An 18,043-nucleotide genomic window follows, 5' to 3' on the forward strand; every position below is an offset into this window, starting at 1 on the left:
ACCGAGCTCCAAACCTCCGCCCCTCGCAAGGGCCAGGCAATGCTCGCACTGTGTCTGGAACCAGAGACCCTTTGAATGAGAACTAAAACACACCTCACAGGAAAAAAGCCCTTGGAAACTGCCTGCAAAAAACCCTCTGCATTAGAGCGTGGATGCAGAATACAGCAGATTTCTGCTAGCCCGCAGCGCTGACTGCAAAGTACCACTGTCCTGAGCTTCTTTGGCATCACCTTATCCCTGCCATGCTTAGCAAGACACCAGGATGGCTCAGAACATCTGGGCATCAGCAGTGGCTTGGGGTCCAAAAACCTCGGGGTGCAGGTCTCCATGAGGTCAGACACAACATCTACCCGACTCCTAAAGGTCACTGGTTTAGCTCCTGCTCTGCTGCCACTGGTAAATATGGAGTGTGAAAATGCAAAAAATCAGAGAGGGGAGGAAAAGCCACACAAATTATTTTTACTCTTGTTAAGGCTTCCTGATTTTTCAGACCAGTGTTGTCATGGTGGTGATTCAAGATTTTGGGCATATAGAAATTTGGTCAGGCAGTATCCCCCACCTACATTTCCTCTGTCTGCTTCCCTGAAAATAACCTGTGAAAGGAGAAGCCAGCTTGTTTGCCAATAGTAACTGCAAAGGCATTTCAATGTACTTAAGATACAAAACAAACCCAAACTGTTTATCCTGCTGGGAGGCCACTTTGGAAGAGCTTTGGAAGTGGGGAACACTTCCACAGGAGGCTGGAGGAATACCAGGGAGACCAGGAGAGGGCCTTCTCCTGACAAGAAATGTGGGATTTCTAGTGATTCTTCAGGGTCCTCATTACACCATTTCAGCACATGCACAGGCTAACAAAAATCTGCTGCAGTCAGAATACTCTACAACACCCCCTTCCCACCTCCACTCCTTCCCTAACGCTGTCACATCAACCTTAAGGGAAGGGCCCAAGGATCTGTTTAATGCCATGCTGCCAGTGAAGCACGCACTGCCGGAGACCGCAGGTTTAGTTTCCTGGGCAAGCCCAGCTGTGGTCACATAGACCCGGGAATCGCAGGAAATAAAGCAGAGATGCCCATGGGGGACCATCGCCGTCGCTTCCTGCCTCCGGGCAGGAGCAACCACAGCCACTCACTCATGGAAAGTGCTTCTCCAACCTGACTCACCCCAACAGAGGACACTTGGCCCATTGTATCAGCTATCTCGATGATAAGAAATCTACCAGTGGAATGCAATTGTAATATCAAGGATATAATTTGTTTTCACAACAGAAGAATTTATCTAACGTAGATACTAAACCCAAAGCATTACCGTATTCCCCTTTCCTTCTTTGGAAAGCCACAAAGGTCTTTGAAGGATCAGTGCAACACAGCCTTTTCCCATCTCCCTCTGCTAGAAGAGGAGAGAAAAGTAAGCAAGATGAGCTATACCATATTAAAATAGGTTTGGTCTGATAATCCAAACTGACTGGGAAGGCAGTTATATTCAAAGAGTTAAAAAAAAGGGGGGGGGTATCAAGCCATTTCCTTCAGGTTTGCTTATTCTGATGTGATGGCTATTATGTAAAGTCGAAGGTGTATCATTTTCATTCACCACTTTATTGTGACAGCACTTGGATCACTGGTGGAGGACAGAACATGCAAACACAGCCTTACAAAACAATAGATGCAAACCTTGGTACCTACACCACCCGTTAAGTTCCTTACAGAGAAAGAAAAGATAAGGAACAGGCTGCCCTGCAGCCAGGCCCAGATGAGTTATCAAAAGGTCCTACAGATATTTGCTATCTTTTTCCCCAGGCTTTAACCCATAATCACTTTATAACCATAATTGCTTTTTACTCTCTGGGCTGTAAATCCATACTGGCATACAACAGGCACTCCATCCAGTGACACATTGTCAGGCAGTGCTTACTTTTAAAATATTTAACTTCTGTAGGCTACCCAGTAACTTGCTGGGTGTTGCCAAGGAACCGAGAAGGTTTTTAATTCTTAAGCAGGTATGTGAAACTGAACCCCTTCCGAGAGGTCACGTTTTTCAGGTAATCTGGAACAAGTTTGGGTATTGTGAATGCTTTTGTTGGGTATTTGACCTTGAAAATCAACCACCAACGTAAGAACCCACACTGTATGGAGTATATATAGTGCCTAACCTGTACTTCTTTCCCCGAGGTGTGGTTACAGGGTGTAGATTTGTATCAACTTTCTGAGGGCTGAGCACTGAGATTAAGAGTCTATTTTGCTCAGATCATCACACTTCATCATCTTTGATGACACATTTCCATCCCACAGTTACTTAAGTCGCCATCTTAAAAATAAGAACCTGTGTTTCAAAACATCTCGCACTGGCACAAATTCACATTTTAAAGGCTTGTAACACAGGCCATGTTATCTCCTGGCTCTCCAAGGTAAGATGCAATGACTCTGCAGGGACACAGCAGTGGGGTTCCTCAGACAACAAAGCCTTTATTTGCTTTTCTAAGTTATGCCATTTACATTCTGCTTCCTGTTTACTGTCCTTTCTGTTCATTTATGGAAACTAGTATGACTCTACATGGAAATGTTTCAAAAGTAGGTGGTGCTCTCTCACCAGCTTCTCACCCATTCTCTGCAGGATTGGTAAATGTGAGCTATGAGGATTGACATGCAGAGTTTATTAATGACTAATTTGAGATCCTAAATATTGAAAGTGCTGAGTTCTCAAATGTCTTTTTGCTATATATCATCCTAAAGAGCAGTAATAATTACTTAAAAAACACATGCCAAACCATGTCAAATCTTCTTCTGGTGCACAGACCATACGGGCAGAAAGTTTTCCTGAAGGGCAGGGAGGATCCTCACAAAGGCCAGCACAGGTGAAAAAGCATTTGCCTGAGTGGATCCCATTTCTCTTGTACGGCACGTAGCTGCATCCCCATGTCCTCAATTGAGTTTTGGATTTCCTGCGTGAAGTAGTGCAGCGTATTGCTTCTCTTTGTCAGGTTTTTAGACTTGGATGATGGCAAGATCAACTTTGGGTGCTTTCAGAAGGTCACAGAGCGCCAGCTGAAGAATACAGTACCGTGCTCTATCTCAGGGCTGGTCCAAGCAGAAAAGCGCTGATCAGCAGCAGAGGCAGCAGTGGGATTGCTCAGGGAGTTATCGGGGTGCCCAGCCTGTCCCCACTCCAGCTGCCGACGGACAGGACACGCCGCTGGTAAAGGCTCAGGGACCTGTTGGGCAAAGGCAGTTGAAGAAAAGCTGGTGACCACAGCCTGGAGCAGCGTGGCTCATCTCGGCCACAGGACCACCCAGGGCAGGAGATGCACCAGGAAAGGAGCGGGCCCGTGCTGGCAAAGGGGTAGTACAGATTGGAGCACCCTCTCGTTTGCTGATATCAAGCCCCGGCATGCAGGAACCCTGCGGGGAGAGGAGCAGCTCAGGAAATGGCACTGCCGCTTAGTCAGCGCAAGGCCCCGTTGCACGGAGATCGACTCCTCAACCGCTCTAGTGCAAAAGCAGCTGCAATCTCCTTGAAAGCAACTCCCCGCCTTGGCATGCATGCAAGTATTTCACAGGTCCCATCACTTCCAGTTCACCAGGAGGGAAAGGAGAGAAGGAGCTCAGGAAAAAACAGAAGAGCCCAGCTGTTTGCCAAGTAAAATGGGCAAAGCCAAGCCCCATCTGCAGACGGTCCCCAAGGCTGAGGGACAATGCAATCACCAACAAACCTAAAAAAGCCATGATTCAAGAAGAGAGACCCAAGGAACAGTACGTCTGGGTCCAAAAACAGAGGGAGAAGGTGACAGAAAAGGCACTTCCCCACTCCGCAGTTACTCATTTCGGTTTGTGCCTTGCGGTACCCACCGGCGGGGTGGCACGGCACCACAGCACAGCCATCCCCTCCCGCAGCCCAGACAGACGAGCGTCCCAGACACCAATCAGTGTTTCACTGGCCGTGCTGGCTGCCGGGTGCTGACATACTTAATGCCCAAGATCCATGTTCCTCAACTGGTGGGTCACGGGAGGAAGAAGACTAATGCTCTCAGCTATTAAAACGAAAAGCAGAAAAACTTCACGTACGGTCGCACCCTCCCCTTAATGCTTTATGCAGTCAGAACAAAAACGCTAACAAGGCAGTCATTTCCTGAAACCAGAAAATGCTGCTCTGAGGCCAGCGGGTAATGCAATCGATGCCTGCACATGAAAAAAGGCAGTACTTTAAAGCTCCTGACATCTCCTTTCCCAACTATTTTGGTCAAAACCCATGGTCTCATACTACTGCTGCCTAATTTAATAAACTGCCACTCGTGTTCACCAGCATGAAAATGGTCACACGGAACAGAGCCAAGTAGAAACCCACTAATGTCCACATCCTGACATTAATTTTAGCCCTGCTCGGCAGTAAACTATTTAGATAAATTTCCCGTGCTATGGAGAGGAGACTGAACTGGCTGTATCCGGCAGGATCACTAGGGCTTGCTGTAAATCCCACACCAGTACACTACTTAGTATTATCTCCTGCTTTAAACACAAGAGTATGAACTCTGGCACTGCCTGATGCATGCAGGGACATTCATGAGCCCTGGTGTCAGCAGACCATACCCCTGGCGCAGCCTGCACGCGCTCATTAGGAGAGGCCACGGATGGTATGTTTTCCTTGGCATCCTCCCTCTTTGCTCGCTGCATGAAAGAGCAAGGCTTCCTTGGAAACTCTTCACTGTCATCCACTTAATAATTCTGTAGTCTAGGAAATCTCCCTTTCTTCTAGACTTTAAGGACACCAAACAATTTCCCTTTTGCTGTTTCCAAGGGGGACTGCTTTGCACATGCCACATAATTGCAAAAACATCTGCCATAAAAATTAACTCAAAATTTGGTATTTTTGAAGGGACAGAAGGACATGGTGAAGTCAGTCTTACACATGCAATCCCAAATGAAAGCACCCCTGTGCTCTCCGAGAGCCATACAGTCCGGGTGATCACATCACCTGGCCTCCCCGAAGGCCGACCCCAAAGTCACCACAGCACATTTTGCTGGTTTTGCGTTCTGGATGCTGCTCCCCATGTCTGCTCCATCAGCTCAGAAGCAACTACCAACACAGGCTTGCTTTCCCCTTGCCTTCCTCCCCACAGGCCCTGCTAGCAGCAATTGGGCAGGCAGCCCCCTGCTCCAGCATGCCAGGCACAGAGGACCAGCCTTGTACTGCTTACGTGTACTGGCCTCGCTGACACGCCACCGGGAGCGCGGGGTTGCGCCATATCGCGCCTGTGAAACCGGCCAAACGTGTGTCTGCGATGTATGTATGGAGGGTGCTGCTCTGCGTCTCGCGGGGCGTGCTGGGGCACTGCTCCCAGGGAAGGGAGGAGGAGGGAAGGACTGTGGCCAGGTACGTGATCGCTGCGTTTCCCGAGCGGCTGGCCACAGCTTGAATTTCACTGATCTGAATTATAGGGAGTGACCCAAAACAAGGAGCCATAAACTCAATGACACTACACCCCGTTGAATCACAGGATGGTTTGAGATGGAAGGGGCATTTAAAGGTCATCTAGTCCAATCCCCCTGCAATGAGCAGGGACATCTTCAACTAGACGAGGTTGCTCAGAGCCCCATCCAACCTGACCTCGAATATTTCCAGGGATGGAGCATCTACCACTTCTCTGGGCAACCTGTGCCAGCGTCCCACCACCCCCATTGTAAAAAAACCAACAAACCAAGCATCCTAAGAGAGGGGTTCAGTTTTACATAGGGGAGGCATTTTTCGGAGGGCTCTGGTGAGGGCCCACCCAAGCAGGTCACAGGTACGGTGGTAGGACTGCTCAAAGTTACTTCCCCACCCAGATCCCCGGCTCCTCCTGCGCTACCCCCGCCAACCGCCCTACACTTCTTCATCATCGCACTGCCCCGAGGGTCACTCAGGACCTAACACACCGCCAAGCCCACAGCAGCACTCAGACCAGGCGAGAAGGGCCCTCCTCGGCACAGTGGAACCCCGGGCAGGGTTCCAGCTCCTTCCTGAGGCCGACACCCTCCACCCGTGGGCAGGCAGGGAGCCAAGGCCTCGCGGCCTGGCCGGACACGCCATCTGGGACACTACAGGAGACAGGCGGCTGGAGGACACCTCAGGGGATCGCTTAGGCCGGCACCGCACCCCGAACGCTTCCACACCTGAAAGCGCTGGGGCGTAAACCCTCAGAGCTCAGGCTGTCCCCACAGACACACCCGGCCCTGTCAGCCTTCTTCCCCCCTCGGGCCCCACGGACACCAGTGGGTGGCTCTCAAGACACCAGTGGCCGCCCTCTGGTCCCGAGCCCAACGCCGGCCGGCGGGGGCCGACCCGCCTGAGGGGACATGGAGCGGCGGGGGCCGTCCCACGGGCGGCGGGGCCCGTCCCACGGGCGGCGGCCTAACGGCTCCGCCAACGGCCCACCGGGGCGCTGCCTGGCCCTTTAAGACGCGCCCCCGCCGTCCTCCGTTACGTTTCTGCTGACGTTTGATCGCGTGGCGCCTCTCCCCACCCAGGCCCCCCCCCCCCCAGCGCCCCGCCACCTCGCACGCATGCGCAGTCCCGGCCTCAGAAACCCGGCCCCGCCCCAGCGGCGCCTCCCCGGGCGAATGAGAGGGAAGCCCCCGCCCTTCCGTTCCCCGGCCGCGCTTGTCCGCGCATGCTCCTTTCCAGGCGGGAGGGGCGGGGCTCCGCCCGCCGCCTCCACCGCGCAGGCGCAGCCCCCTCCCGAGCCCGCGCGGGAAGCGGGATGGCGCGCACTAGAGGGCACCCCGCGCTCCTCCCCCCACCCCACCCCGCTTCCTTCCCCGCCCTGCACCGCGCGCGCATGCGCAGAGAGAGGGGGGCGGGGAGCGGCGGCGGGTGGCGCCGTTGAGCGGCCCGGCGGGGCGGGGCGGGGCGGAGCTGCGCGCAGGCGCGGTGGCGGCGGAGGGGAAGTGAGGCGGGCTGGCGTCGGCGCCTTTTCCGGCGAGTGCTGGCTGAGGGAGCGGCGCGGAGCGGAGCCGGCCCCGAGCCCGCGGGCGGCCCTGAGGTAACGAACTGCCCGGCGGCTCCTCTCCCTTCCCCCGCCCGCCCGCGCCTCCCTGTCTCACGTTCTCTCCGTCCCTTTGCAGGCAGGACGCGGAGCCGCCGCCGCCCCCTGAACCGGCATCCGTGAGCTGAGGCGCCGGGGCGGGAGCCAAGGCAGGAGCCGGGCGGAGCCGCCACCGCCGCCGCCTCAGAGGCCCCGGCGGAGGAGCGGAGCGCGGCGCGGCCCTTCTTCCCGCCGCGCCCGGGCCGCACCGCGCCGCCAGGCCTCTCCCCTCATCCCCGCCCCGCTTCTTCCGCAGCCGCCCCATGCGCGGCCGGCGCTGAGCGCCGCCTGCCCTTGCCCTGACACCCCCCCCGTCCCCATCCCCGTCCCCCCGGTTCCCCCCGTCCCCGTCCCTCCGCCGGGCCGACCCCGCTCCGTTTCGGCCCCCGCCCCGCGCGGGTTGCTCGGGTGGGTCGGTGCTCGCCCTCCGCCCACCCACCCACATCCCCCCCACCCCCCCTACCCCACCCCGGAGGCGCCGGGCCCCTTGGATGCCGCCGAGATGGGCAAGGTGCTGTCCAAGATCTTCGGCAACAAGGAGATGCGGATCCTGATGCTGGGTCTGGACGCGGCTGGTAAAACCACCATCCTGTACAAACTGAAGCTGGGCCAGTCCGTCACCACCATCCCCACCGTGGGCTTCAACGTGGAGACGGTTACTTACAAAAACGTCAAGTTCAACGTGTGGGATGTCGGGGGCCAGGACAAGATCCGTCCCCTCTGGAGGCACTACTACACAGGCACGCAAGGGTTGATCTTTGTGGTGGACTGCGCCGATCGCGACCGCATCGACGAGGCCCGCCAGGAGCTCCACCGCATTATCAACGACAGGGAGATGCGGGACGCCATCATCCTCATCTTCGCCAACAAGCAGGACCTGCCTGATGCCATGAAACCCCATGAAATCCAGGAGAAACTGGGCCTGACCCGAATCAGGGATAGGAATTGGTACGTGCAGCCCTCCTGTGCTACTACAGGGGATGGACTCTATGAAGGGCTGACATGGTTAACATCCAATTATAAATCCTAATGAGAGAACAACTATTTAGTCTACAAAGAATTAAAGGAAAAAAAAAATAACCCACATGGCTTTCCGGAAGAATGATTCTCTACTGAAAAGTAAAACAAAAGCATCCATAGGATTATGATCACCTTTCTCCAGTTACCACCCTTTCCTTCTGCACACTTGACTGGATTCCTGTTTTAACTCTTCTTGCTTGGCGTTAGGATGCTCTAATCTCCAAATGTGACATGAACACAAGCACTAGATGCTATGGCAGACTTCCAGCAAACAGGGGAAAGACACATTGTAGACTTGCTAAGTAACTTTTTTTTTTTTCCTCTTGATAGCCCTTAAGATGGTTTGATTATTTGGGGGGATGGTTGGGGGAGGGGTACTGTTTTCAGTGTATGCTTTCTGGTTCTACTTTTTTGATTATATATTTTTTTTTCTTCTATCACTTGCTGTAGATTGCTACTTTTTTGCATTCATGCAGAATATGTTGATAGGTCTACTTCATCTAGTAAACTGAAAATTATTGCTTAAAATCAAACTGCAGTCTGTCTTTTTATATTAAGGACTTTTTTTAAAGTTCTGTTAATCTGTAACTAAATAGTGACTCTCAGTCTGTCTTCATATCTCAGACTAATAATGAAACGAATTCTTGCCTACAGTGGCAGATAGTGAGAATACCATTGTAACATGTTCAAAGTGCATATCAGGCATAATGTTAACTAGGTAATGTAAGAACTGCTTTGAAATGTCAGCTGTGAAGTTCTGAACCATACATCATGCATGAGAAGGGATGCAAATAAGTTCCCCATACTACATAGCAACCATATAGCAAATAAGACATGAATGATGTAATAGTTCCAGGGTAGATACTGTTCAGTTTTCGTCTTGCATTGCAAACTTAAATGATGTTTAGCTGCAGTTTTTACTACTCGTGTCAGTCTCCGATTCAATGCAAGATAGGTTCCTTCCAGAAAATGCAGCAATAACGTGTAAGCGTTGCAACAAGTTTTACTTTAAGTCACAGATGTTTAGGCAAAAATCTAGCACTGACTTGCCTGTCTTGTGATCAAGACAAACTGCTTTCATCTCAAGACAGTTGAAGACATCTAAATCTTAAAAGGATTTCTCATTCTTTCTGACATGCATGTAGTGGAGAAAGGCATTTTGGTTTTTTTCTTTTCTGTTTTGTAGACTTCCGAGGGGGCAAGGTCCGTGCTATGCTTTAATTGAGCTCGGTAATTCTGACGTCTCAATAATAGCCATTTTGTGGAAATCACTTATTGGTTTAGTTTTCCAAGACTCGACTGAACTCATGCAAGTAGTTGCAGTCTTCACCATCTGTCTCGGTGTAGCCGGTTGTTGCTGTAGTCCTGTAGGAAGGGAACTATGTTGGATGTCTGAAGCCCATTGAGTAACTACTAATGAGAGCGGGGAGGAGAGAGAGAGAGAGTATACGACTACGAATGTAAACTTCCATAATTAGTTCTTAAAGGGCAAGCAGCTCATTTGCCATATCACAGTTTGCAGATGTGACTGGCAAAAAAAAAACCAAACAAAAACCAAACAACCCACCCAGAACAAGTATTAGTATAAAAACTCAATCAAGTATTAATGCTGGGTGCAAAAAATGTTAAAGCAGCTGGTTCTTATTCAGCCTTAAGGATTAACTTCAGATTTCCTCAAGGAGTTAAACTCGATTGGGGAATTCCAGGAATGTATGCTACAAAACCAGAAGAAAATGGCTTTTTTTTTTTTCTCTGTTTTCCAAGGATATGAGTTTTACATGAAATTGGGGGCATTACACTACATTTCTGCAGTGTTGACTCTGTATGCAAAGTACGTTGTATATGGAGCTCTTACCAAAGATGTATGGGAAGATAAAAATACTGAATTCACTTCTGAAATTGATGCTTTGGACCACTTAAAAGTTCCTTTAGAATATGGTTCCAAAAGACTTATCTTGATGTGGGTTGCAAATGGGACTGAATGGGTTCTTGATGCTAGAAGATAGAGCATTGATTGACTGTAAGCCTTTGTAAGTTAGAGTCTGCAAAAGCTTAATGTAGAATAACCTTTTAAATCTCAGCTCTAAAGAAGAGGAGGTGAGATTCTTTTTTTTTTCCACTCAAGGCTTTTTGCCACTGGAATATCATTGCTCTATTTTCTAGCTTTTTTTTTTTTTTTTCCTGTTGATGTAACTTAACAAATACTGTGGTGGTATTAAGACTAAAAATACAAGAATATGGTTACTGTTTTCTTCTGGAGCATAAATAAAATAGCCAAGCACAAAGTAAATGCCTAAACTGGAAAACTTGAAGCTCTATTAATGGTTCTTGAACTTTCTTAAATCTATTCTCAGTCAACATGAAAACTTCAATAACTTCATTTTTTGTCTAAGTTGATTTACTATGTTTTCTCTTCAAGTGCTGGGGCAGACTTCTTTGCTAGACTTTGCATTAAGTTGAATTCACAATTTTGTATTTCCTTAGTAACTTTGTTATTCTGTTTTTGTAGGTGAAAGGAAACTGGTTATGCTTCTGAATTTTTTTAATGTCTTTGGGGGGGGGGGAGAAAAAGTTACTGAAACGTGTGGCAGAGATGTCAAAAATAAATGGCCATTGCTACTGAACAAAATATAAAGGTTTCACTTTCAACATGTCCTTTATAGGTTGTAGCTGAACCTCACCACGAACTAGTGGCTATCGGGCAGTAAACACAGCCTGTAGGATAAAGTGGCAATCTGTAAGAAATCCTATGATTTAAAAACTAATCTGGAGTTTAAGTGCATCAATTTGTGTTCATGTGAATTTATGGAGTAAGTTTTGAATGGCGTTAATCGTGTCTGATAAGTGAATGAGTTTGTAGACTGTGATCTCCCTGACTAAAGTAAACAGGAATTTTGTGTTCTCAATATGGCTGTAGTGTTGGTAAAGAACTAATAAGCAGAAAATAAAGCAATTATACAGCGGAGCTCTCCTGGTATGTTACTTATATTTAATTGAGAGAAACAGAAAGGGGCAATACGGTGCTGGAGTAGAGCATTCTGCCAGCATAAAGAGGTCTCTGTTCTGTATCTCACAGTTTTGAAAGCCTGTCTGTAATTCCTTTGAGACTTAGATTAGCGACTATTTTTATAAGTGGAAAGGATGATACTTCTTTAATACTCCCGCTTGCAGTTAACAATCTTTAGCAAACTTTAGTGTCAAATTTATACTGCCTCGGTGCCAGCCCCACGTAACGTGGGAAGGTGACCAGCTCCGTGAGAGGGCTCGGAGGGACTGTCGCTCAGCGGGACGGTGCTGTGTTTCATGGAAGAAATGACTTGGTCGGAAAGGGAAGATGTTAGGGCAGCGTAGAAAATGCAGCGATGGACAAAAGGGTCGATGAGTGAATAGGGGTGCTTGTGGAACGACAGATGTGAAGCTGGGACGTCTTTGGTGCCTGAATAGGACACGAGCGAGCTGATAAAAGGACTTGGGCAGGTGCAGCGGGGAATGCGTGGGGGGGCCGGGACCCGAGCAGCGGGCTGGGGTACATGCAGCGGGCTACGGTTACTGCAGCAGCTGCCGTCCCGCGGGCCCGAGGAAAGGCAGCGATGTTACTGGAACCACCCGCAGACCCCAGCCTGAAGCTGGGCTGTCGGGCTGCTCAGGCTGGGGCTTTGCTGAGAGAGGGGACAGTGGAGGTTTTCGAGGTGGCTCCCAGCACCCACAGGTGCAGGTGTGAGGCCAGGCGTCAGCCGCTCGGAGCTGTCTCCTTGTTGCAAAGCTTTTGGGAATCGCCAGGAAACTTTATTCAGCCAGGTAGGAGTACCTGGGTGCAGGGGCGGTGGGCCCACTGCAGCCGCAATCCTCCGCAAAGCCTTTTTCTTCCAGGGTATTTAGGCTAGGCTCTATCTACCTGAATGTCAGTTAAGGGTGTGGCTGTGTAAATGAACTTACTCTGACTTTAATTAAACTACTTGGAGTTGGGAGACCAGGCTCCAAAAGAGTAAACTCATGTTTCTTTCGTTGTAGTAGTTAGTCATTTTTCAAAATGTCAGCACTTATCGTTTTAAATCGGACCTTTGTTACAGCAGCGGTTAGCGTGACGCCCGAGAGCACCCTTCCCGAATTGCACCGTGACTCACTCTTCAGCAGGGCTTTTTTCCCTGGTCACAGGGCCGTGGTCCTCATGGACAGGGTTCGGAAAAAATGTGCCTGCCATCCCTAATTGGAAATTAACCCTGCTAATATGATAGTCCTCCCAAAGGAAACATCTCTTGGTTTAAAAAAATTAATTGCATCGTCAAAACAGCTGGCCACAAGATCTGTGATAGCCGGTCGCTTTGCTGATGGACCTGAGCATTATTTCCCTTGTCGCTGGGAATGGGAGAAGCGACCGCTGGGACTGGAGAACTTGCTGGGGAGCGTGGAAGCAGCCTTGGTGTGGGCACCGTGACTCAGACTTCCCACTAACGCATGGTTGTGCTTTTTATCTTGGACTTGTTTCTAATACCTGTCCAGCCTGAAGGGCTCAGTATGCAGAATCTGAAATCACCTCAGCTTTGGTGCTTTCTGGGAGGAAAAAAAAACACCAAAACTTTCCCCTCGCCTTGGGGGGAAGCGTCAGCTTTCAAGGGCTGTTGGTGAGTTAGCGACATCTCCACTTACTAACTCTGTTCCTCTTCTGACGTCCTAAGCACAACTCCGGCACTGACGCTGCTCAAGTCTGTTTTTTCAGAACTATGTCTAAGCGCAAACGCTTTTCAGGACTTCAGGCCAAGGTGGACGACTTGAGCACCGCAATCCATCTCGCTTTCAAAATTTGGAGCACTGCAAAGAGGAGTGTAATTTTAGTCCTGCCGTGAAGCGGGTGAGTCAGAACCCCGTGGTGCTCGGCAGCGAGGGCTGCGTCCCCGACAAGCGCCGGGAGCTTGTGCGAAAGGCGGCTTTTTATAGGCGGTAAACTGGGTATGCGACGTATTGTCCAGGAAGTTGCTCTTCTCTTGCTTAAGAACAGGTATCTCTGGCCTCCTTAAAAAAGAGAGGAGGGGAAAAAAAAAAAAAAAAAGTAAAGATGTGAGTCATCTGCTGAGTTCTCTCCAGCATCAGAGTCTCACAGCGGTTTAACAGGCTCAGGCCCTTGCTTTCGCCTCAAGAGAAATGTTTCGCCTTCCAGAGGATGCGCTTCACTCCTCTGTTACTGGTTTCTTTAGTTGTATCTTTTAGGACAGCATTAGTTAGAAAAAATACTTAAGCAGGATTTAATGCTGTTCTGTGAGAGATAGAAATTGATAACACTTGAAAATTGATAACGCTTGAAACACTTTTATTTCCATAGGAGTATTCAGATGAGTGCAAACTCGAGGGGGAACCACCAGCAACTCCTGGCTCAGTAGAGGTACCCTTTGTGCCCCACCTGCCCTTCAGACTTGGTGAAAACTCACTCAGGGGTTAAAAAGAGAAGAGGAGGAAGCCAAGGTGTAGATGACACGCTGAACTCCTGAACTTGTTTCTGTGTCTGTGCCTAGACTGGATTCCTTGTTTGAAATATAATGGGGGTAATGCTGCTGGAGCCAGGCGCTGGCTTCATCCCGAAGTTTCTTTCTGATGGAGCGGGAGGGGAGGTTTTCTCTCTCATCGTTGCAAGAGATGAAAACTTGTGGAAAACTGCAGCAAAAGGCTGCGCTGCGTGCCCATGGTTGTTTGGCTGTGTTATGGGGGTGCACTCTTAATTCACATTTTGGGGAGGGGAAAAGTGAAAGACCTCGAGGCAGCTCACGCTGCGCTCGGCTGTCCTACGCTGGCCCTCAGCCTCTGCGGTTCCAGGAGAGTAGGGCAGACAGGGTGGCAGACCTCAGTAGCGAGGGAAGCGTTTTCCCAGGCTTAACTAGGACTATTTGAGAAGACTATATTGCTCTTCGCATGCCTGAGCTGCAGCGATGCTTGTCCCCAAGCCCGCGAGGGTCCGGAGGAAGGTACATCGTGGGGAAAGGGGCAGGCGCCCAGCCTCCAGCACCCGCCTCCATCATCACTGCTGGGGACGGAGACGAGTGGAGGAAAACGTCCAGGGCCGACACCAGCCCCGAAATACTTCTGGCCTCCCTTTGAAGCTGGTATTCGACGAACAAACTCGTTACGTGAAGGGCAGGAGTTGTTAGAGTGGTTTGCCGTGCTGGGCTAAGGCTGCGAGGTGGAACTGATACCGGTGCCGGCGCCTGGTGCTGGCAGCTTCTAACTTGGAAGTAAAGTTTGCTTGGCATACTTTCTCGGAAGGAGACTTTGCACTTTGCGAGCGTGGAACGTGGGATTGCATAGTCCTCGTGCTGTTAATATTTGCTATTTTTGCCCCGAGGAGCTTTCTACGTTTTCCTTTTGAAAACAGGGGGCTGTTGTGGAGCAGGCACTAACCCCGTGGCTGTTAACTTCCAGCTGCCGCCCGTCAGCGGACCGAGGTGCACTGGTGCAGTTATCCCATTAGCTTAACATCTGCCAGAACGCCCTTTCCCCACAGGGGCTGGATTAGTCTGGAACTGACCCAGGTCTCTGGGAAGCTTTTCCTATCACGTACTTGTGGCTTTCAATCTGCTGCCCTAACTGCAACCAAACCCAGCGCCTGTCTCTCGCCATAGAGCAGGAAGCTTTTGCAAGCAAAGCAGTGATTTGGCTCTACCTCTCCCTCCAAAGCAAGTCTGCCTAAAAGTGTTCAAATTGCATCGTGTTTAAATGTTCGAATTACATCCTATGCGTCACGTAGATACTCGTATTTTGCATCAAAAGGGTTGTTTCAGCTGCGATGACCTGCACCGGACTGGTTTTCACGTCGGCACTGAAAATAAAAGCATTTCAAGGGGGAGGCGAGGCGGCAGCAGTGGGGCAGGCGCCGCTGGTGTGTTTGATTTCTTCTTGCTGCTTGATACAAAGGTTCAGGACAAACTTCCCCAGCACCTGCTAGCTGGAAGACGAGCCAAGCTCAGCAAGGGCCGATGTGAAAGTCGCTGGCGTCCGGCGCTGCATTGTGGAAGGCGTTGAATCGCTGCCAATGAGCTGTCCCTCGATCTCGCTCTGGCTCATCTTACAACCTTGGACTAGTTAATGAACTCAAAGTCCTCCGGCCCTTGCCTCCAAGCATCTTGAGTATGTGGCGGGTATGAGACTGGGTGACCATCAGCCAGGCTGGGACGCTGCTGCCCGGGCGCTGGCGATGCTCCTGGCCTGCTCCTGCTTGTCTCCTGCAGCTGCAAAGGCACCTTTTTGCCTCAGACCTGCTTCTGGCCACTGTGCTGCAGCTTTCTGGCCCTCTTTAGGGAGGGATGGGAATATTTCAGACCAAGCAGTGGTATGTTCTCCCTTAGGTAAAGCTGCCTGCAGCCTTGCAGCTGCAATCTCAGGATCTCAGCTCCTGCCTTGCCTATTTGGCTGATAGCTATAATTTCTTTATTAGGTATCTATCTTCTGCATTTTCCCCTTGATATCAAGTTATGCTCTTAAACACAAAGCCAAAGCTTCCCAGCTTTTGTTTCCATCGTGGACCTTATTCGTGATTTACAAAGAGGGGTGCCTGTCCCCACGAGGACGAGCTATGGCTTTTCACCTTGTATGAAGTTGCACATGGATTTCCTTCAACTGAGGCTGCCAGGTCACCGCCTGAAACCCCTTTGCTCCAACACTATGCTCATGGTTACCTCTTCACCATGCCGGGGTCCCCCCCGTGCCCCACTGTGCCGTGGCGGAGAAGGGGCTCCGCAGTTTCTCCTTCCCCTCTTTTACGCACTCTGGCAGCTCCTGGTCCTCCCGGAAACTCTCCAAGTAGTGAAACTGGTTAATCACGTTGATGCTGAAGGAGCGCTGGCATCCGAGTGGGATCTGTGGATTAACTCGTTCTGCCCGGTGTTTGCCAACTTCTTGGCAGCCTGATGCATTATTCAGCAGCCGGGCTGCTTTCGGGCCTTTGGAAAAACTGGAGCTTCCCAACACTTGAGGGTTTTATGAGCTGATGTCTCTCCTCTGAAGCTCGCAGCTTACTCCTCTCTTGGATTGCTAATGAACCGCAGGCTGCTTAACGCTGAGACCCGGAATATTTTGCTGCTGGTTCCCGTAGTCTGGAGAGGAGGCTTATGGCAAGCAGGCTTACTCCTGAGCTCTAACCCACCTCCCAGCAACCGCCTTTAAAAAAAGAAGGTGCTATTTAAAGCATCGGATCCGTGGATGTGTTTAACATCTGCCAACTCCCCAGCATCCCTAGGTTGCCAAAAATGTGTGCCGCGGCACCAAGGAAGGCTCCGGGACAGCCGTGCCGCAGCTGCGTGGGTACGAACCAGCCTGCTTAGAAACCTGCAGTTCAAGCCGGGGCGCTTGCAGATGACAGATAGGGAGGGTGAGGTGACTAATGAAGAATAAATATCCTGTTGCACCCTCCTCGTAGGCAGCGATGTCTCAACACACCGACGGCAGATACAGTGAGGTGGGAGGGGGGCACAGCCGGCTCCATCAGCCCTGGTTTTCTTTTGCCTCCAGGTACAGGAGAAAAATGGGGAAAGGCAGAAGCTGCGGTAGCTGGGATGCTCCTGGGGGAGGCAAGGGATGGGGCGAGGACGGGGGCTGCGGGGACAGGAGGGTGACAGGTACCGGGCAGAGAGGCAGAGCAGTACCTGGGGGGAGGCTCTTTCTTCCTCAAACTTGTCTATTTCCATCGGTTTCGATGGCAAAACCTGGATTGCTACATCCTTTTCCATACTGCGACAACACCTTTGAGTTTATGCCAGTGGAAGGCATTTGCAGGGCCATCAGGTCCGAGATGACGGTTTTTCCATCTTCTCTGATTTTTCAAGGTACTGCAGAGTTGTTGTTGTCAAAGCCTGTTCCCCGTTTTGGAAACATAATTGAAATTATGCAAATGCTGGTGCGGCACGGGTGAGTAACTGATGCGCTTAACGCCCTGGCGCAGCACCGCTCCGATGGGAAGCTGTTTTAGCACGAAAACCGTGCGTCGGTCAGGGGGGAGACCGGGGGCTCAGCCCCGCTCCTGCCGCAGCTCCCGGTCCCACCGGCGCCTGCGCCGAGGATCTGATCCTGCTCCGACGATGCTGAGAGCAAAGCGCAGAGCTCGCCGCATTCGTGCCTGAACACCCAACACTCGGAGCAACAAAACTGTTGCTCGACCATCCAAAAACCGGGGCGGTCAGGGTCTGGGGGTGCAGGGTGGCCGAGCTTGTGTAATGCTGACTTGGAGGGGCTGTTCGGTGGGACTAGAAAGTGGAAGCTGGAGCGCAAGGCTTGAGGGACCAGAGCAAAACTCTTGCCACGAGGTTGCTCTTTGGGCTGCAACCCTGCCACTGTCCAGAAACCCACCCTACGTGGTGGGGTACGAGTGCAGGGATGGTGTCTGGCTCTGGTTACGGCTCAGACCTGGGATATGGTTTGGGCATTGCCCTGCTGACCTGGTCCCGGGAGGGAGCGAGTCCCGGCTGGGTGAGGTGGTCTCGGCCAACCTTCAGTTGGGTGGCACTGAAGCTGCCATGGTCAGCGGCAGGAGAGGCGACTAATAAAGGTGAGGTTCATGGGAGAAGCTGGCTCGGTGGCACCTTGATAGTGCCCTTGGTGCAGGATCCTGAGAGGGGCTGCCGATGCAAAGGCAGATCCTCGTAGTGCACAAAGTCCTTCTGCAGAGAGCGATTTGCAAGAGGGAGGAGGATTTTGCCAAAATAAAAGAGCTTTCCTCCCCACACCCATCTAGGCCTTTCCAACCGCACATCCCTCGGCGGTTCCTCTTTTAGCACCACGTCTCCTAAAAAAAAAAAAAAAAAAAGTGTCGACTGCAGCTTTTCTGGAGGCTGCAGCGCTCTTGTGTCGGTTAATGCACAGCTTTTCCCCGGCCTCCTTCCCACTGCGGTTCTTAGGCTGAATGCAATCTTTTCCGGTCTGATCGCATGGCCAAGGAATGTATGTGCATATATACAGAGTGTGTGTCTGGAGTAAGTTAAGTGCCAACAG

At 51.1% G+C, this 18,043-nt stretch overlaps 1 protein-coding gene across 1 annotated transcript; it reads left to right on the forward strand.

Moving 5' to 3' along the window:
* Nucleotides 1-6,870: 6,870 nt before the first annotated feature.
* Nucleotides 6,871-11,039, forward strand: ARF6 (ARF GTPase 6). The gene is made up of 2 exons (XM_069783023.1): nt 6,871-7,012; nt 7,095-11,039. The coding sequence occupies exon 2, from the start codon at nt 7,557-7,559 to the stop codon at nt 8,082-8,084; it is 528 nt and encodes a 175-aa protein (XP_069639124.1). The 5' UTR covers nt 6,871-7,012; nt 7,095-7,556; the 3' UTR covers nt 8,085-11,039.
* The last annotated feature ends 7,004 nt before the right edge of the window (nt 11,040-18,043 follow it).

This window comes from Haliaeetus albicilla, chromosome 5 (genome assembly GCF_947461875.1).
Source record: "Haliaeetus albicilla chromosome 5, bHalAlb1.1, whole genome shotgun sequence".
Taxonomy (NCBI): Eukaryota; Metazoa; Chordata; class Aves; order Accipitriformes; family Accipitridae; genus Haliaeetus; species Haliaeetus albicilla.